The 16,489-nt window shown below is 50.0% G+C and overlaps 5 protein-coding genes across 5 annotated transcripts; 2 read left to right on the plus strand and 3 right to left on the minus strand.

Moving 5' to 3' along the window:
* Positions 1–1,286: 1,286 nt before the first annotated feature.
* Positions 1,287–2,710, minus strand: KD926_001034 (uncharacterized protein; the record flags this gene model as incomplete). The annotated part of the gene is made up of 2 exons (XM_053096589.1): positions 1,287–1,893; positions 1,965–2,710. The coding sequence occupies 2 exons, from the start codon at positions 2,708–2,710 to the stop codon at positions 1,287–1,289; spliced, it is 1,353 nt and encodes a 450-aa protein (XP_052959414.1).
* Positions 2,711–3,199: 489 nt separating this feature from the next.
* Positions 3,200–3,697, minus strand: KD926_001035 (uncharacterized protein; the record flags this gene model as incomplete). The annotated part of the gene is made up of 1 exon (XM_053096590.1): positions 3,200–3,697. The coding sequence occupies one exon, from the start codon at positions 3,695–3,697 to the stop codon at positions 3,200–3,202; it is 498 nt and encodes a 165-aa protein (XP_052959415.1).
* A 1,559-nt stretch (positions 3,698–5,256) lies between these two features.
* Positions 5,257–9,806, plus strand: KD926_001036 (uncharacterized protein; the record flags this gene model as incomplete). The annotated part of the gene is made up of 10 exons (XM_053096591.1): positions 5,257–5,272; positions 5,442–6,019; positions 6,178–6,244; positions 6,311–6,578; positions 6,679–6,810; positions 6,875–7,012; positions 7,669–7,928; positions 7,995–8,402; positions 8,793–9,238; positions 9,342–9,806. 10 exons carry the CDS (start codon positions 5,257–5,259, stop codon positions 9,804–9,806), a joined length of 2,778 nt encoding a protein of 925 aa, XP_052959416.1.
* Positions 9,807–10,116: 310 nt separating this feature from the next.
* Positions 10,117–10,887, plus strand: KD926_001037 (DUF4870 domain-containing protein; the record flags this gene model as incomplete). The annotated part of the gene is made up of 4 exons (XM_053096592.1): positions 10,117–10,475; positions 10,550–10,592; positions 10,660–10,762; positions 10,817–10,887. 4 exons carry the CDS (start codon positions 10,117–10,119, stop codon positions 10,885–10,887), a joined length of 576 nt encoding a protein of 191 aa, XP_052959417.1.
* Positions 10,888–12,783: 1,896 nt separating this feature from the next.
* KD926_001038 (formin-binding protein HOF1) lies at positions 12,784–15,945 on the minus strand (the record flags this gene model as incomplete). The annotated part of the gene is made up of 7 exons (XM_053096593.1): positions 12,784–12,953; positions 13,022–14,885; positions 14,946–15,044; positions 15,102–15,314; positions 15,372–15,658; positions 15,735–15,839; positions 15,903–15,945. 7 exons carry the CDS (start codon positions 15,943–15,945, stop codon positions 12,784–12,786), a joined length of 2,781 nt encoding a protein of 926 aa, XP_052959418.1.
* Positions 15,946–16,489: the final 544 nt, after the last annotated feature.

A 16,489-nucleotide genomic window follows, 5' to 3' on the forward strand; every position in this document is an offset into this window, starting at 1 on the left:
CGAAATACCTTTTTCTCGTGCACGGCCGACACTCACACTCACTATTTCCCTATTGAAGTTCCATTCCTTTCCCTTTACCCCTGAATTTGGTGGACTTTATTGTGATTCATTATATGTATTATTGATTATATCTTATGGAGCTTATGGCGTCTTTTAATCTGTTTTGTTTTGTTCCTCTTCCTTTAACGAAAAGGCGAGAGGGTGGGAGAGAGCTCTCCTTTTGCGTGTATGCATAAGATGTATTTACTTCTAGCCGGACTATGGAGTATAATTCTTCTGTTTTTGATTGTCTCTTTCCGGTAATTCCATTGTTTTATCACCCGTCGGCATAGCTAAAGTATAACCTTCAAGACCTAGAAAAAGAGAGAAGATATGGACATGGGCTCCGTGGCGAACTGGTAGAGTAAAAAGCGACCAGCGAAACGGGCAATGGAAGGGAACCTAACGAATTAGTTTATGGACAGAGCCGGAGACCTTTATATATTTCAATCTCTATCACTGATATACCACCACAAACAAGACAAGATAAGGCCGGAATACCAAAAGACCAGCAAATTAACAGGCACCAAAGAGATAATTATTAAGATCTCGATTTCATTTGGAGTTGGATATCTAGACTTACTTAAACTAAGCTAAGCTAAAAACTAAAGGGGAACTGAACCAATTCGACCGAAGGAAACAGATAAGATAGGAAGAAGGCCCGATGGTTCCAGGAAAGGAACGCCTCAGCAACAAATCGCGCCGAAGAAAAGAGATAAAAAAAACGAAAGAGACAGAAAAACTCCGACCTTGCCATTGCCACCCGGTCATTGCTGTGCCAGCCAAACTCAGGGAATAGAATAAACCCAATTGAAAGCCCATCCCTCGACCAATACCCATCGCCATCGCCTTTGCCATATATCCGATTGAAGTTTTGTTTAGTTGAGCGAGTAGCACTGGTAATGCTTCCTCGATTATGTATGCTATCCGGGCGGCTCGTTTTTCCAAGGTTCCTTTAGAGAAGCCGATCTTCTGTTTTCTCCTGATGAGCAGAAGAAGGATGGAAAAGATAGTTCATATCAAGCGCCCGGACGAATTAAGACCGAATACCGATAGCGTTGGCTTTCCAGAATAGTGGAAAGAGAAGCAAAAATAAACCAAAGAGAAAATTGAAAATGAACAGAATGAGAAAAATGAGAAATATTCCAGGATGCAGGACGCCGCGTATTGACACCGCCAAAGAAAACCACAAGCTTGCTTCATGACCCGTTGCAGCATATAGCTGTAGAAATACCACGTCAGATTCATTATGAGACAGTGGTTCTGTTGCCCCTTGTCCTTTTGGTAGCTGGGCCACCAGGGCTGTTTGCAGCTTCTGCATCTCGCTTTTTGGGTTTGACCGCGGCACCGGCAGGAGTTTGCTTTTTGCGCAACCAACCATCAAATGGGCTAGCTCGCTTTTTCTTGGCCTCGGGAATTGCAGGCGTCTGGCTTTGCTCGAGATCATCTCGCTTGGATCGAGAACGCAGTGAACGAATCGTCCCAACGCCAGGCGAGGTGGGTTGCGAAGCGGGATTCATATCCGGGGTGGTCGGTCGCTGATTCATTTCCACGTCGTCGTTGTCCAGGTCATCTGCTACTTCAGAGGCAAACGCCTGGTCCTCAATATCGGTGGCTACTTCTTCTTCATCCGGGTCTTCGGCGGGCTCTTCTCGAGGGGCGCGGTCATTCGCACTGGGGAATAGCACACGAGGTTTGATGGAGGAGCGAGTCAGAGGCCGAACGCGAGGGGAAGAAGACGGGTCGATGAGATCGGGGCGAGCTGAAAGTAGACCCAGATCATCATCGGTATCATCGTCTTCTCCATCACTATCGAGTGTATCATTGAATTTTCGAAACATTTTTTTGCCGCGGCTGTGACCACTATTAGCTTTGGTTGACAGGGAAGAGAGAGGTAGAGAGATGGGAAGTGACGAGAAACTCACAAGACGTAGACCATGCCATCGCGTCGTTTCACAGATTCGTTAACATCTTTATCGCGCTCCATGCGACCTTCCAGACGCCTTGAGGTTCGCGTATGAGGATCACTTTTGGCGGGCTTATTGTTGAATGGATTCTCCTCGCTTGCATCTAGTTCCGGTATGCGGTCACGAGAGTCGGTGTATATTTGAATCTGGGAACCGTTTTGGGCATTGTCTTCATTGAAGCTGTCTAGCGAAAATCCGGTATGTTTCTTGCCTTTCCTGCCACGCGTAGAACTCGGCGGGGGGTGTTGAGGGAAAAGGGTTCGTGCAATCGAACCAGCGTCACCGACGGCTTTTTTCCGAGGCGTTTTGGCGGGAGTGGGTAACATCCCTTCTGTCACAATCGCTCGAGATGACTGACGATGATTGTTGGTGGAAGACGACTCGGAGGTATTGAAAGGATCCGATTTGTCCAGTTCGGAGACTTCGCGCTGTGAATGCGCCGTGGTGAAATCAGCGACTCGGTCCGACTTCAACTTCCGGGGAGAGCCGGAAATGGATCGTGGCGGAGACAATGCGTCAAGGTCATCATTTTGTTCCCTGGTCTTTCTTGGTCTCGAGTAGGCGTGCGATGATCGAAAGCTGGGAGGCGGCGGCGTGGAGCGGGTCTCTCTTGAGGCTCGTTGACTAGCCAGTCTGGCTGAGTGCCGTGTAGAGTATGGTTCGTCCTGATCATAACCGGCCCCATGTCGGGGTGTAGGAGGCATTCGCAATGTTGAAGGGGGCGGCGTTGTCGCCATGACGCCTGTTGATGGTGTCTGTTCGTCGTAGGGGCAGAAGAGCGCCAACGAAGGGAGAAATGAAGACGCTTTTACTAAGGCGGAGGAGAAATCACACAGAGCACAAATAGTCAGTGAGGTGAAGTAAAAAACAAGGAGATTGGGGAAGTTGAGAAAGAGAAAGGAAGGGCGGCTGCGCAGGGGGATGGGATAGCGGGAACGGTTTGCTGGACGTTGTTGTCGTTGGACCAGCCACGGCATTTGTTACATAAGCCACATCCCCAGCCCCGCCTCGTGCCTTACGGTGCCCTAAGAAATCTAGTCTCCAGGTTCCACAACAGAAGCATAGTACGTCAAGACTCAAGAGTAACGACAAATAAACAATGTAAATCACACCAGCCAATCTCCCTCCCTTCCCCTTCCTTCCCCTTCCAACACTCCCAAAGCATCCCCGGACAAAAGCTGCTGTAGGCCCTCCTACTGTCCTAAATGACGACCATCCCGGTAATTCCAATCGATAATGATCCGTCCTGGTGAAATGAGCACCTCATTGTTCGGATAGCCGAGCACCCCTTGTCGATAAATAGCGGGCTGCTTGATTCCCAGTACTTTCTTCCCGTGCAATGGCGAGTCATCGCTTCCCTTGAAGTAATGCTTGTACTCGGTCCGCACGCTCTCAGGGAGATCGACATACTCGGATGGCATATGCCCAATTCCTTCGAATCTGACACTAAAAGGATAGGAATACATCAGAACTGCATTCTCTGCCTGCCTTTCAAGCTCTTTCTGCAGCGTTTCCGAAACTTCAGGGGCCTTGGCGTTTTTCAACAAGAGCTGCACAGTCTTCTTGGACAGGAGCTCAGGAAGAATGGTGGATCGAATAAGAGACCGTCGATGCTCCTTCATAGACTCTCCAAAGGCATGGTCATTGCCTTGTATGTTATTGGTGATGGTAGATAGGCGGGTGGTCATCATTGCCCAAGCATAAGCAAGATGCCAGTGAGCTACACGATGCGGTTTAGCTACCCACCCAGACGCATGAGTGGTAGGAAAAAGAGTAAATACCTCTGCTGAACTCCCTGTACAGGCTGTTGAGCTGTCCTCCAAATGCAGTTGGCACACTCTCTGTACCTTTGGCCCGCGAGTCAGACTCCAACCACCAGAACGGAGCATTGTCCCCCCAAAATGTTTGAAGTATATAGTCTGAGAGAAACGCAGACAGCAAGCAATGGGAGAAGACATGATGCTTGGTGCCTGAAAACTGCGCGGCTATCTCCTCCGCGTCTCCTTGAATGACTTACCCCTTTACGCTTTCGAGAATCTCTTGTCTGTCCTTCTAAGACAGTTTGTTGAAATCCTCCATTTTTATTCCAAATGAACGTGAAAATCCTGACGTAGAGCAGTGCAGGCTGAAGAAAATCTTGGGCCAACTACCGGGCACCCCTCGGGTCCAGCCTAAGATGTCGCCTTCAAGATATGATCTCATGTGTCTCTGGTAAAGTTGCTCTTCCATGGACAATCCTTCTCCATCAAAATTGGTGTTTTCTTCCGTCGGATCTGGTGTAGGATTTGCTTTTGGCTCAGAAATACTAGGGACCTTTTCTGAGTTTGTTTTTTCTTGGGCCGTGAGCTCATCTTCGTTATTCTCTAGTCGAGGAGACTTCTCCGGCCCAGAGGGTTCCTCTTGAACACAGACTTTCCGTTTCGAGCGGGTTTGCTAATGGAAAAATTCTTCAGCGCTTGTATCATGAGGCTGCCGTTAGGATACTTTTCTTTCTGGATTGGTTTCATACCCTGGTGGTTGTTTCCTCTGCGGGCTGCCTGCTTGCTTTTTTTTTTTTGCTTTGCGGGCTGCTTGCGTTTGGTGTTTCCCATTTTGTGCAGGCAATCGAGAGCAAGGTTTTTCGGGGGAAATTTAGTGAGAAAGTGGAAATGGTGGAAATGCAGAGAAAATGGAAATAGTCAGGAGTCAGAAAATAATGGTTTGAGACAAAGGTGGCAAAAGTACCTGCTGATATGACTCACCACTGTGTGAACATCCTACTAGGTATACCCTCCACTGGGTTGGTTTCTTTGTCCGGTTACACCAAGCCTCCCCTCCTCCCCCCCTCCTTCTTACGGAAACCAGCATTTCTTTTCCTCACCGTCTTTGTAGCTGTAGACAAATCAGCACGCTAACCTTCATCTCCTGCTGATGAATGGTCTCGTTCGTATCTTCCTCCCCGTTCTCTTGGTGACTTAGGACTTGCTCAACAAACACCTATGTGGGGGTTGCAGGTAATGAAGGGGGGAGAAGGGAAAGAAAAGAGAAAAGGGAAAAGAGAAAAAAGAGAAAAGAGAAAAGAGAGAAAAAAGAAAAAAATTTTAAAGCGCGAAAGGAAAGCTGCAGATACTGGACCCTCGTTTCTCAGAGTCCGTGTTTGCTGTAGGATGAGAAGTCCTTCTGATACATGCATTATGGCCTATAAGGATTGAGGCCCAAAAGGGGCAAGGACGAAGGCATTCACATTCATATAGCCGGGAATTTTTCCAAAATGAAGAAGGGAGATTGTAAGTCATAGAAAAGTTTTCAGATTCAAGGAAACCTCTTACACCGTCATTCTTTTTCACAGAGAACATTATGGACTACCAGCCTATCTACGATATCATTGTGGGCGTGGATTACGGCACCACAATCACAAGTACATTCTTACCTTCATATTTTTCTCCATTATCTCAGTTGTACTAAGCAGATTTTTGGCATGTGTTGCCTGGGCTTATTCAACCGAGACAACCGTTCATGTTATTTCAAAATTCTCACCAAACCGATCCTCCAACAAAACACCATCTCGCATCGCGTATCCTGAGGATAATCCTCAACAGGGCTTCAAAGATCCAAAATGGGGGTATGAAGTAGAGCCATACCAGCTGGATTCCTCATGGACAAAACTCCTGCTTTATCCAGACCCTGGGAACCGTGAATTGAATGATATAAAGCGGGCTGGCTCGACCGATGAGATATTTCACCTTCCTGAGGCCAAGAACGCAGAGGTTGTTGTGAGGCAACTTCTGAAGCTGCTCCACAAGCACGTCATGAACCATTTGCGTAGTAAGGTGGATATTACCTTGAACAAAATAAGAATAAATTTCTATTTTGGCTGCCCCGTAATGTGGTCCGAAGACGATAGGGATTTATTCAAAGATCGTGTCCTCAAGAGAGCCGGGTTTGGAAAGCGGATTTGTGATAAAGTATTCACAGTCCCAGAACCCAGCGCAGCGGCTAAAGTTGTGTTCAAGGAGCATAGGCCTCACTTCAAGGTAAGTCGACCCTTTAACAGCATATTCCGGTTTATCATACTAGGATAAGGATATAGTGCTGATATGTGATCTGGGCGGGGGAACAGTGGTAGGGACTGTTTCTTTTTCTATTTGATTGTTTCTTGTCAACGGGAAGAAGCCTGACTATCACGTTCTAGGGCTTTACTAGTTATTTCGTCGCCAGCATAGATCCCTTCAATATCCGTAGCATTAGCGACCTAAGAGGTTGGTCATCCCATTCTCTTGTCCGGAATTGGTTAGAGACAGTGAGTATTGACCATGATTTTCTAGGCTATGAATGTGGCGGAACAGAAATTGATAAGAAATTCTACTCGATGTTATCAGAAGCCATTGGTGGTGATCGGGAGTCATTGCCCTCCTCGTTCAAAGGACAAAGAAGTGAGCTTATGGAGATTTTTGAAGACGTGAAGACCAAATTTGACGGAACCACCACGAGCCAGGTAGTTGAGGAGCTTGAGACTCACATCAAGGGTTTACTCGAAAGAATTACTGATGATGCCATTCTTCCACCCAACACCATCCGTGATCTCTTTCAACCGTTGTCCATAAGATAATCGATCTGATTGGACACCAGCTAAAGGAAATCACGAATCAGCATTATCTTTACGCGAATGTATGGTACTCGTGATACTACCCAGCAAAATGTCTCAACTGACGGAAGTTCAGAAAATCGTCCTTATAGGGGGGCTCAGCTCATCCCCTTATGTCCAGCAGATGCTGTCGGACTCCTTCAATATGACCAAGCTAGAGTTTGTCACGCCATCGGATCCGTAAGATCTACTCCAATCCACATCGGCCTACATATGACAAACGGGTACTTCATCGTCACTTTAGTGAGTTGGCTGTGGCGCGCGGACTTGTTCATTATGGGTTGGAACAAGGTCCCGAATTGCAAAGAAGCCCCAGTTTCTACGGCTTTAGAAGAAGGCCTCTTGGTGAAGCCACCACCCCCAACAACATGGACCCCGTAGAGTAGGTCGTAAGGAAGGTAGGTCTGAATTCTTTGTTATTAAGGGTGCCATACTGAACTAAGACGGTGGCTCCACAGCACGGCCTATATGAACCAGATTTCTACCACGAGACAGAGATTGAGATACCTCATACCGTCTCTACACTGACCAAATCAGTGGCCATCTACACCTGCGACTTGCCGACCGGCCCGGAATACATTGATGACCCTAGTGAGCAGATCTGCCTTTCGTGGGTCGTGCGCTGTCGTTGTTTACTGACCGCAGCAGACGTTCACATCGCCGACGTCTTTAGAGTCTCCTCAGCAGACATACCTCCCGGGCAGAATAACATACCAGCTGTCGTTCGCACAGCCCTGGGTCCAGATCCGTACACCTTGAAGCTCACTGTGGATGTGGAAGGGGCTGTGATAGGAAATCACATATTCCATATGAAAGAATTTGCGCCGGAGATGGAGAGATAGTTGGGTGTGCCCTCATCAAGTTTTCTGGCTTTTCAACGTTATACGAGTACACCGTAGATGTATGTGTGTAGATCCTAACTGGATCAGGAGTCCGCCCGCTACTATAGTTGATTATTATTCGTCTCACGTTGTTCCAACCATCCTACAAGACACGGTCGCCATGTCTGAAAATTCTGAAAACGAGTCCTGCTGGCAGCAGATACGCCACTACGCCGACCACCAGGGTCATCCGGTGGTCCTCGAGCAATACGTCGCGCCCGACTGGGAGCCCGATCCCAGCCATCTGGGAAGGGCCCGACTTCATACTTTTCAACCGCTTCTTCCCCAGCACTCGGAAACATGAGAAGGAGGACGAATTGTATCCAGAAGCTTTCGACATGTCAATCAAGCGTCTGAAACATCAGATCGATGTGGGCCAGAAAGTAATGCTTGATATTTTCTTAGAAGCTTCTGGAGGTATAGACCAACCTCGCTATGCGATGGACGAGGACGAATGAGTACCCCCTGCCCCCTCAAATCCAGCGTCTGAGGACGATATCCGCCAACAGTTAGAGGACGAACTCGGGGCTGTAGGGGGAGTGTCTCTTGATCCCACCTTCGACATTGCTCGTCAAGCCGATCTTCTCATCGTCACCAATGCCCCCGAGGGAGCCGAGTCCGACCTGCAGTACCTTGTCCATTCGCCCTTTCTCAGCCACCTGAGCAGCACCGCCAAGCCAGCGCTGCTCGAAAGCACCGCACGTCTTTTCACTGCGGCGCTGCTTTCCCACCTGCCAGCTCCAAAAACACTGAACCTGGCATTCTCCATCCCGGAATCCCACGCCTGGCCGGCCATCCGCCCTGCCTACCACCACGCTCTCGACCAGCAAGAACGACGGCGCCCTCCACACCTTCTCCGCAACCCTCGACGGATCCCCCGCCCGGCACCGTGTCTTTCCGAAGGATCCATTGGACTCCATCGCGGGGGTCAGGAGCGCGGTCCTTGAACCCTGCCGCGTATTTGCGGTTGTACTAGGTTGCGTACGCTTTGTGAAAGAAGCCGGTGTTTACTTTTACATGACCGACTATGTTGGCATGGAAAGTCTTCCATCCGAGTATCATCCTCATTCTGCCGACACCGAGATCCGGCGGTGCACTGGGATGCGTGAGATGGCGAGGCGATTGGCCATGCTTGTGATTGGGAGGAATAGATAATTGCCCTAGGTCCCAATCATCGTCATTTGTAAGAGCCAAGAAATTCGATGAACCTTTTTAATGTTAGTTAACTAGTTACGGTGTAACTAACTAACTAGTGAAATAGGTAACTAACTAGTTAGTTAGTTAGTATTACTCATCATGGCATCCATCATGTGACGAGGTGTCGGACAAACCACTCTCGGAGTCCTCGTCTCTCTCTGTCTCGCTTTCGTGCCCGAGAGGAGAAGACCGACCCATTTCCAACCATCTACCCCCCTCGACTAACCAGTGTCAACATGGCGTTTCGCAGCACGCCAGAAGAAATGGACAGCCTTCAGCTCTCCGACAACGAGTCTGACGACCTCTGGAATTCGCCGTCCCAACGCACGCGCCGGGAGATCTTCTCGAAACCTGCGAACGAAACCAGCACTACTCCCCCGCCCCGATCCTCTCACGATGGAGAGACACTTTTTGGCCGGGAAGAGGCACGGGAGGCTGCATTGCGAAATGAGCTACAAAGTGTCCGAAACATCAACCAAGTGATTGAGGGCTTGCTTGGCAGCCTTGATCGTGCCAAGGGAAATATGGATGTACGTCAATCTTGTTTTTCCCCCTCCCCTTCTTGATTCTTTTTTCTTTTCTTATCTTCTTTTGGCTACGGGGATGGTGGCGCTAACGAATGCATGCAATCAGACTGTTTCTCGTACCGTTGACTCTGCATCTACCCTACTGAACACCTGGACTCGCATCCTAGCGCAAACCGAGCACAACCAGCGTTTGATCCTCAACCCGAACTGGCAAGGCGCTGTCCAGGATGTCGCCGACATGGAAAATGAGGAAACTCTCCGACAGCAAGCAGCCGAGCGACGCGAACGGGAACTGCAACAGCAGCGAGAGGCCGCTACCCGTCGGGCAGAGGAGGAAAGGAAAAGAGCGCAGTCGACGACCACTAGAGGGACGCGGGGAACAACTCGGGGAAGGGTACGGACAGGCGGCTTGGGGAGAACACCTAGCGTTTCCTACTCTGGCACCAGCTCCAGTAATGTGTCGAGGACTACGTCATCCGCTGCGAAGGGATCCAGCATGACCTCTACGCGGCGGCCAGTCAGTGGGATTGCCAGAGGACCGGGAGTGGCGCGCGGTCGCGGTCGAGCCTAGATAGCTCTAAGACACGTCAGACCGCCATTCTGGCCTGTACAGTACGATCTCATTTATGAAACGAACCTGAATGCAAATTATGATACCCTATTAGATACCGAGAGCGAAGTGAAGCTTCAATGGTCGTAGAGTTTGTTCCAAACACGCCGGAAAAGAACATAGAGTAAACACGATACTCCAAAGGGGGGTTCTGCCTCAGGCGCTAAGGCGTCACCGCCATGGCGCGATAAGTGGCTGCGGGCCGATAAGCAAATGCAAGCAACATCCGCGTCCCTTTACCTTCTCCCTCCCTCTGACCGTCCGACAAATCATGAATTTTGCGCCGTACCAGGACGAATCGCCAGAGGTCGAGCGAGCCTTCTCGCCCGATCCCCATCGCCCCAAATCGCCCAATGTCGGATCCCCGCGCGGCTCGCCCCCAATCCCCGGTTTCTCGCCAAACGGACTGCCCTCTCCCACCCATTTCGCAGGCGGAGGTCCTATCGCAACCAGCGGGCATGGAAACACAGATTTTGGGCCAGATGTGGAAGGGGGGCGCTGGAATATTGGTGCCTTCGAGACCAGTCTTCCCATGCGCATGGATTTCGAAGCTATGCTGGCATATCTGCTTCTTCCTCCGGCCGGGGGCGTCTTTCTTCTCCTGGTAGAGCACAAGAGTGATTACGTACGGTAGGTAGATCTGCGTCGGGCAGCGATTGTGCCAATGAGATTTTTCATATACGGTGTATATTGACTTCCTGTAGCTTCCATGCATGGCAATCGAGTATGCTCTTCACAGTTATGTTTGTAAGTCGCATCGCAACTTCACGAGGCCCTCAGAACAGCTATCTTACTCATTGCACCCGCACTCCAGATCATTCATTTAATATTCTCCTGGTCGAGCTTCCTATCATGGACGTTGCTTATCTGCGACTTGGCTCTCATTGGCTTTCTTAGCATGCGTGCCTACCGCGATGGTAAGTCTGGTTTCCAGAAGAGCTGTTCCGCAAGAAGATCTAATCAAGACGCAGTGGACACGCTCGATCATTACGAGGTTCCCATCTTTGGACGGCTGGCCAATTCCTTTGTGGACGACGAATAATTTCCTTCTCGCTCTCCGTGCATCTTCGGCGCATTTCCTATGTTGACTTAGGTCTGGTTTACCTTCCTTTTATTTTGCCTAATAAAGCAAGCCTTGACTAGGCGGAGAGATATTCACAAAGTGGCAAGTTTGAAGAGCTTATTTGTGCGAATTCATATCTATCAACGCATACCCATCATTGTTGTCCCTGGGCCAATCCGGGCTTTCAATTCGTCTTTTCGTTGCTATTGTTTGCTGTATCTTAGCAATTTTTGTTTCGATCCTACTCTGCTTCGTCTGCGATCTAGCAATCTGATTGATGTATATATATGCATAGTGTATTCTACAACTACTGAACTCTGTACTAATTTCAAGACCCGTCACACCTGCACTGATTGCACCAAGCTCGTTTCACACTTGCCGAGAAATCGCATCGCCGTCCATTCACTCTTCCGTTCATAATCTAGGCTACGACTCTAAACTGATTCACTTCCTCCCCGTTCGTCATTTCTCTCGCCGATGGTTATTACTTCCTCATCTAGCCCAGCACCGAGCTTTCTTCATGGCCTGCATATCCTCTTTTACCAACACCAACGCATCAATAAACCTCTTCTTTCCTTCTTCCTAGCCTAATATACTCGATATATCCCCAAAGCCTCCCCCCACACACCACACTACCCTCGACCAACCGCCCCCAGCCTAAGACCTAAACCATACCTTACCCACAAGAACCACTATCACCACTACCCCTCGAAAGAGCAAGAGAGATGTGCCAGGTCCAACGCGTCCTTAACACCTGCGGCCACAAAAACGACCACGTCCTCTTATCCTGCCGTCTCGCTCGTCTCGCCCTACCGCTGCCTGAACCCATCAGTCACCGAGACACCGCAACAACCCAGCAGCAAAGCCTGGAGGTAGCGCAGCAGCGGCAGACCGTCATACTCTCCATCACGGATATCGAGATCGCTATTGCCAAAACGGGGTTCCAGGCCTGCAGCCAGCCGTACTGTATCTTTGCAAAGGTCAAGGAACTCCGATCCCCTGTGGGGTTTAAGTGTATGGTGGAGGGGTGTGAGAGGGCGGATTGACAGATTGTTTAACTGGTTGAGTGGTTCATTGAGTGTGATAGAAGGTTGAGTTGATTGGGTTTCATTTGGGGGTGAAAATGTTGAAATTGGTGGGTTGAGCGGCTTAGTAAAGGGAGTTCGATGCTGGTTGATAGATGGAACTGCTTTCTTGTTTACCTGATTTATCTCCTTTTCGATCTGTACTTGCTTACTTGCTTTAGGAGTAGGAACGGCTTACTTGGGTCATATCATTATGAGCGGCAATATCTATGCGTAAAGACATACGGTACTGGTCATGATGGATTGTCATCTGCCAGGGAATATGACATGCTACTTGCTCTCGATCTATGCGAACGAAACGGGCCTTGCTACAAGTATGACTACAGTGTTTCCGTGCGCAATGGCAACGCTCAAAACAATCTGGTATTAATCGGAATAATCACAAAGGACAGACTAGTGTAGAAACCAAATGGCAACATATTACTTCGGGTTCAGAGTTCAGCCAGGGGTCATAATTCAGGGAAGATCAACAACCTCGGAGGCAGCGTAAAGGAGAGTATTAACTGGACAAACGTGGAAGGGGAAATTACACAACCAAATAAGGCGTGGGAAACGACAGCATGGACAAAACTTGGCTCATAAGGCATAAGGAAAGAACATGGGCAGGGATAGCCTCGTTTCATAAAACACTTGGGTTGGGCAATAGACAGGGAATGAATGATATGGGAAACACGCGAGACATAAATTCCAAGAGCATGAACATAAATGGTATCTACATCATGAACAACGTAAATTAGCGCAGAATCTCTTCTGATTATGGGCTGTTCATGAGATGATAAAGGGGTATAATTTAAATGATTTGCAGATAGTTGCTAGGCACCAAGCCAGGGCGGCTGCGGCTGGTGGTGATTTCAGCTTCCCACCAGCCATCATCTTGAAGTCGGATGACTGACAGGACGTCACCTTTGGTGAAACCCAATTCTTCCGGGATCGCGGCGGTATAACTGTACATGGCTCGAGCTGCAGGGTGCAATCTGTTAGGTTGGAATTGTTCCAATAAGTGGGTATAGTAAATGGTGTGGGCTTACCGAAATGCAAGATCGGACGACCGTCACGACTGAACTGTCTTCCAGGATCGGCGACAGCCATAGCTCTGCTCCGGGACCGACTCCTTTGGCTTCCCCCATCGCCATAATAGGACATCGGTCTGCTGGGTTCCCGCCGGGGGGAAGCGTATCCATCGTGGCCGCCGCCGTACATGTCAACGGGGCTTCCTGACAACTGCAGCTCCATTCCACCAGCACTGGATGGCCGAGCTTGCTGCCTGAACTGGGGCTGGGGGGATGCGGCTCGTGAAATTGGCTTGCTGTACTCATGTGGGGAGTAAGTCGTATCGGCAGGGCGTTGAGGCGGTGTTGAGACCGTAGGCGACTGGCTATAGCGGTTCTTCATACTCGACTGGTGCGAGCGCGAGCTGGGTGCTGGGCTTGCGCCTCTGCTGTACTGGCTCATGCGCGTGTCAACACGAGGGCTCGGCTGAGGGCTGGCGCTTCGTCTAGGTGCCGGTGATCTTGCACGTGGAGCCTCTTGAGACTGTCTGCTTGGGGGATTCGAGGAGCCGGCATTGTTGCCAGATCCGCGAAGCATGCCCTGGGCCTGTCCAGTGTATCTTTTTGTTGTCTTTTGCATTTGTGCCGAAGTGAAAGCTGGCTGTGGGGCATCAAGACGTTTCACCGTGGGATCATTATACGCCGGGGGTGGCGTGGCCACGGAGGCACTAGTATAGTTGGCCGCAGGCGCGGAAGGCACCGGTGTGGCAATTCCATGATATCTATCAGCGGACACGCGAGTGCTCGCAGGCTTTCCGGTTGTCTTGAGGTCTGCTAGAGCGCGCGCAATGGGATCCAGTTCGTCTTCCGTGCCCTTAGAGGCGGTCTGTGATGCCTTCTTGGACCTGCTCCTGTCCGGGGACTCCACATCGAATACATTGTTCCCAACATTCAGTTGGAAGTTAGCCCTAGGGTCCACTGGCTCCTCACTTCCAGATGACCGGACGTTGTCAGGCACGATGATCGGTTGCGCTGGCTGCGGTTGTGGCTGCGGTTGCGGCTGCGGAGCCTTCACCGGACTCGACGGCTTCGAATCCCATGTACCACCGCGTGAAGGCGGCTGTGCTGAACCAGAGTTCCGATCTTTATCGTGACGGCTCTTGCGGCGGAACGGACTGTTGCTGAAGAATGCACTTCTCTTCTTCTGAACTTGCTTCTCGTTGCTGATACCCGGAAGGGCCACGCCATTAATAGGCTTGGTTGGGGACTGTCTGGCACTTGGCGGCTCTTGACTGGACATCGACGTTGGGTTCGAAACCTCACTTTGGGAATCGCGGCTCGAGGGGCGGTAACCACTGTTCGTTCCTGAACTACGTTCTGAAGGGGGGCCGGTTCTGCAAAACATCGTCATACCATCTGTCGGATAAGCATTATGAGGCACTTTTCCGATCTCACCGTGCTGGTTCGGGTCATAGTTGGGAGGAGGGTGGCCACCCCGACGAAGATCCAATGGGGGCGGCTGCTGCGTTGGTGGTGGCTGCATTTGTGGTGGCTGCATTGGTCTCTGTGGAGTGACGGTAGTCTCTCTGCTAGAGGGAGTCGGTGGCTCATTGTGGCCCATCTTAGCAGCGAGATCGGACTGTGGGTCGTGATGAGATTCGTAAGTCGACGGCTGGGGCGAGGAACTGCGGAACGCCGGATTGATGGTGCGTTGGAACTGGGCCACAGAATATCCATCTTCTTCGGACACTTCCGAGCTTGAGTCATTGATATCTCCGCGGCAGAAGTTAATAAAACGTGGAGGGTCCGGGATATCCTGGCCTGTTCCCTTCTCTTTGATGAAATGGACAATGTCTTTTTCGACCTCGCAATTTTCCAACGAAAGGCGCACCTTCTCGCAGGACTAGGAAAGGGTTAGCACGATTTCCCGCAGATTAGATGACAGAGAAGTCTCTTAACTCACAGCATCGTCGCTAACGCAGACTGTGGACGCAATGTTTGCATATGTCCACAGGCTGCTCTTCGTAAAGTCAAGTCTTTCCTCCTCGAGATCTTGGAATTTCTGGCGACGAGTCAGTTTTACTGCCTAGGGTTGTTGCGTGTGTCTGGTGAAGCTTACATCACAGGCAGACTTCCACTCCTTGTTCCAACGCCCGGTAGTCTCTTCGAGAATCTTGATGGCGGTTTCGTACTCGCTGCTACTAGAAGCAAGCTGTATCTGTGTTTTCTCGAGTTTTGCTTTGTTCTTGCGCTCTTCTTGTCCCATTACCATGTGTCCTTGTGCAAGGTACCCTTTGATTCTTAGGCAATCCTGCTCATAGCGATCTCGGGTCTATGGGGCAGTTAGTCTATGTTCCCTCTCATGGGGCACCAATTCTAACCAACTTACCTTATTTACTGATTGAGTCTGGTTAATCTTGGTTTTCAGCAACCGTTCAATTCCTGTCTGGATGATTTTCCTCCTCTCTTTCGATCCACCGGCGAAGGCTATCAAAGGCTCTTCCAGCTCTCGCTTCATCTGGACGGCGATAGCGGCGTGGGACTTCGCAATGGCTTCCGTTTCGCCGCGCATCACGTCAAAGGATGAACGGAGCGAGCCGGTTTCACAAGATCCAAGCGATTTGCGACAAAGCGCCAGAAGCTTTCGTGCATATTCTTCTTCGATAGCAGCCCGAACTGTCCATCCAGTTAGAGGAGTGTCGTTTTCGCAGGGGGGGGGGGGGGGGGTGGGTTATGAACGAAGTGAACGCACTGTTGTAGAATGTTTTTAACTCGTCGCAGGAGACTTTAGAACCATGCATCCGATCTAGCATAGGCCCAACACCGGCATCATCCTTTCCCCAGAAGTTATTGGCAACTAGTCGAGTTACAGCTGGTTAGCAATGTTTGCATTTCTGAACACAGTGGGAAGAGGTCATACAGGACATGGCCACGGTTGGCCCATCCGCAACTGTTCCCGGCATGTGGGTAGATTATATTGTGTCAATGTTGGTCGAGCCTCGGCCAGCCTTTGCTCGTTTGATCACCGCGAAGAAGGAGCAGTTGAAAAGAAAAATCCAAGAAGCGAGCAGTAGGAGATAAGGAAAAGAAAGCAGAATCGAGGCTCAAAAAGCAAGGCTATTTCAACGTAACGTAGGCAGAACCCGATGCCCAAAATATCCCCGGGATATTGAAAAGAAAACCGCAAATTGCGGAAAGATTGGGCAGAACAGCACAGTCGAGCTGGACTTGGTGGAGTTGAGCATATCTATCCTTGGGTCTGGAAGGAATGAAGGTTGATGTTTACGGCTCCACGTTTCTCGGGGCAACCGGGGTCTACATCACGGGGCAAGTCACGCCGGTCCACGACAACGCCCAGCTTCAGCTCGTGTCTTTTCACCGACCTGCATAACTCGAGCCAAACCACATGTAATGCAGACCCTGATCATGATCGTGACCGCCTGAGACCTGATTTATCCAATCGGTACAGCAGGATATAGCTTTTCTACCACGAAAACTACCTACAAT

This window comes from Aspergillus affinis (genome assembly GCF_023601865.1).
Source record: "Aspergillus affinis strain CMG 70 chromosome Unknown NODE_11_length_483380_cov_85_280398, whole genome shotgun sequence".
Taxonomy (NCBI): domain Eukaryota; kingdom Fungi; phylum Ascomycota; class Eurotiomycetes; order Eurotiales; family Aspergillaceae; genus Aspergillus; species Aspergillus affinis.